We start from the raw sequence: 3,326 nt of genomic DNA, 5'->3' as shown, positions 1-3,326 counted from the left end.
TTACACCTTTTCATTTCACTTTTCTGATATGATTAACAGTGATAACAACCAAGGTATCACCGGCAAACGAAAGAGAACTGATCAAACTCCGATTCAGTTCTTCGTTCGTTCTTTATCCAAAACAGAAACCTTAGTTATTCGAGGTTATTCTAATGACTCCATAGAAATAACTAAAAATAAAATCAGAATGATCACTGGTATGCCCGAAGATCACCAGCGACTAATCTATAACAGAAGACAACTCTCCTGTCAATCGGAGACATTGTCATTTTAGAACGTTCAGAATAGTACAACTATTCATTTGGTTGGTAAAATGCCAAGAACATATCATCTGCAGACATGGAAAATCACAAATGAGATAATTTAAAAAATCTCCACGATTATGGAAAGTTATTATGTCTGCAGTGCTTCGGATTTGAAGGATATGGGAATGTTAGTGAGACAGTTTACTGATAAAGCATGTAACCATATACATTTATTCATTTCCTCGCCTGCTCCTACAAACTTGGTAATGCTGTACCTGTCTCCAGATAATGCTAAGAGACATGTTGCTGATGAATCCATTCGTAGATTCATCAATTCATTGATGAGTACTGATTTGCATATGAAGAGATACAGTGAATGTGCTCGATTTATATTAGTGTTCTGTAAGTTACTGAGAAGAGTTGTTGGGCTTGAGGATCTCTTATATAGATTTTGTCGGAGTAGTATAAGGGAAATAATAGAGGTTGTTGGGATTGCAGGGTGCAAGAAGAATGTTGCAAATGAATTGTTAGCATTGAATGATGCTTTTATTTTTGTTCATGAGGTTGTAGTTGCTGATTTATTTCGTGAGTTAGAATTGAGTATGGGATCAATTGAGTTTACGGGGTTATCACTAATGAGCATTGTGCGTGATTTTACTGAGTACACGTACTTGGTGAGGGCATTGATGCAACAACCTTTCGATGGTCCAAGCGATGAAGCAGTGTATGACAGAGAGTACATTGAGAGCTTGCATCATATTTTATCTGACTTACATATCGTTTTATATGATTTGCTAGATAAAATAGAGAGGTGCTTAAGGAAATTGGAAGATCAGCTGAGATTGATCAATGAAGATGGCAGGCTTATCGTATCGTGGTTGTCTCAGTATCTTGTTATACTAAAAGAGTTCAACAACATTTCTAAGTTGTTTAACAACTCGGAGGTCTTTTGGCAAAAGTTGAGTAAACGAAAATTTTCACTATGCTTTCTAATCGAGATGTTTGCAAAGAGTTTTGAAGATTATCGGTGGATCATTGAGCACAAGGAGGTAACCAATTACAAAGTACAGAGAGATTTCACAATGATGTTACTTGAAAAAGCTAGAGGTGGAAACAAGAAAGAGACATATGAGATGCTCATGGATAGGTCCATGTTGTTGGATATATCTTTTGAGTTTATTGTAGATCAGGATCCTGCATTGCTGCGAGGCGATCTGTTAATGCAATTCAAACATGAAGAAGCTATTGGGCCCGGAGTGTTGATAGAGTGGTTCTTCTTGGTATGTCGAGAGATGTTCAATCCTCACAAAGCTCTCTTTGTTGCTTGTCCCAATGATCGAAGAAGGTTTTTTCCAAATTCAGGTAAAATTTTATCGCCTTTATGCACAAATTTGTGTCTAAAAATTTAACTTTCGTCATTAATATATATTGATCTTGCAGCATCTAAGGTGGACCCATTGCACCTCTAGTATTTCACCTTCTGTGGTAGAATGATTGCATTGGCATTAATGCATAAAATACAAATCTGAGTTGTATTTGACCGTGTATTCTTCTTGCAGTTGGCTGGAGATGAAATTTCATTGGAGGATATTCGGGATGCAGATCCCTCCTTGTACAGTAGCTAGAAGAAGATACTCGAGATGGATCCTGAGACGGTGGATCAAGATATACTTAGCTTGACCTTCGCTTATGATGTTGAAGAGTTGGGATTCATAAAAACAGTCGAACTTTGTCCCAATGGGAAAGATATTGTTGTCAACAGTAAGAATAGAAAGGAGTATGTTAATCTCCTTATTCAACATCGTTTTGTCACATCAATTGCTTCGCAGATAGCTCTTTTTTCTCAAGGTTATTCTGATATAACTACCTCATGTATCAAAACTTCTATGTTTCGGAGTTTATATCTTGAAGATCTTGACAAAATGCTTGATGGGAGTGGAACTGCTATTTCTGTCGAAGATTGGAAAGCACATACAGATTACAATGGATACCAAGAAAATGATCGTCAAATATCTTGGTTTTAGAAGGTAGTCATATATCGTCACAGTATTTACAACTTCACACTTTAACTTGCTCTTTCTAACACATATTTATTTTCTTTTTTTCTTTGCATGCAGAGAGTTGAGGGTATGTCTGCTGAGAAGAAAAAGGTGCTTCTTTTCTTCTAGACTTCAATAAGGTATCTATCTCTAGAGGGTTTTCGCGGTTTAGATTCTAGACTTTGCATCTCTAGAACCTCGGAGTCTTGTGAACACTTGCCTTCTGCAAAAACATGCTTCTACTTGTTGCGCGTTCCTTCTTATTGTAACAGTGTTGTCATGCAAGATCGAATCGACATGATCACCCAAGAACATATTGGTTGCAGCTTTGGTAACCTGTGATTGAACTTGCACGCATAGTCAGTTTATACTGTTTTACTCAAGTGTAGAATATGCTTACCTGTATGAAGCTCTAACTTTTTATATAAAATCTATGAATGTCGTTCAAATTTAATTTAACCAAGCTCCGATACATTTAACTTTTTTTTGTGGCACAACTTCCTATGTAATAAAAGATTGATAGCTGTATTTCCTTGTTATCATTCAAAAGGCAAATTGAACATGAGAAATCATGGGGAAAAAATTAAATTTCTAGAGTTTCACTTTTAATGATAGAAAAAATTAATATCATAAAAGTTGAATATAACCTCAATTAGAATATGGTCAAAGCTTTCATAAATTTTCATGATTGAATAGTAAATAAAATAGCCTAAATCTACAATTGTTAGCAATCTGCAACATTTACATTACGTTGTTTGATTTATATTCAGATATTTTCTTATTTACCTTATATAGATTAACCACATTGCCCCTTCCGCTCTTATCATCACCACTGAACCTGAACTTACTCTACAAGTTCTTCATCAGTGTTCGAGCCTTATTTCTCTGAAACTTGACAACTTCAATTACATGCTATGGCGATCTCAAATGGAGCCATTGATTCAAAGTTTAGACATGGCACGTCATTTGATCGAAGGCAGCGAACCAACAAAAGAGATCACCAAAGATGATGGAAAAGTTGAGTCAAATCCAAATTATACTC

The 3,326-nt window shown here is 35.8% G+C and overlaps 1 protein-coding gene across 1 annotated transcript; it reads left to right on the top strand.

Annotated features, from left to right (window-relative positions):
* Window positions 1–382: 382 nt before the first annotated feature.
* LOC107059071 (E3 ubiquitin-protein ligase UPL5-like) lies at window positions 383–1,870 on the top strand. Its single transcript, XM_015305482.1, has 2 exons — window positions 383–1,525; window positions 1,805–1,870. The coding sequence occupies exons 1-2, from the start codon at window positions 383–385 to the stop codon at window positions 1,868–1,870; spliced, it is 1,209 nt and encodes a 402-aa protein (XP_015160968.1).
* Window positions 1,871–3,326: the final 1,456 nt, after the last annotated feature.

The sequence above is a fragment of the Solanum tuberosum genome, unplaced genomic scaffold (genome assembly GCF_000226075.1).
Source record: "Solanum tuberosum cultivar DM 1-3 516 R44 unplaced genomic scaffold, SolTub_3.0 scf00749, whole genome shotgun sequence".
Taxonomy (NCBI): Eukaryota; Viridiplantae; Streptophyta; class Magnoliopsida; order Solanales; family Solanaceae; genus Solanum; species Solanum tuberosum.
The sequence above is the reverse complement of the archived record's forward strand: the minus strand, read 5'-3'. Positions and strand labels throughout refer to the sequence as shown.

Bases quoted from the DNA above. Each gene is read 5' to 3' on its own strand.
- LOC107059071 (XM_015305482.1), top strand. From the start codon at position 383: ATGGAAAGTTATTATGTCTGCAGTGCTTCGGATTTGAAGGATATGGGA. The intron at 1,526-1,804 runs GTATGTCGAGAG...TTCTTCTTGCAG, and splicing joins TGATAGAGTGGTTCTTCTTG to TTGGCTGGAGATGAAATTTC.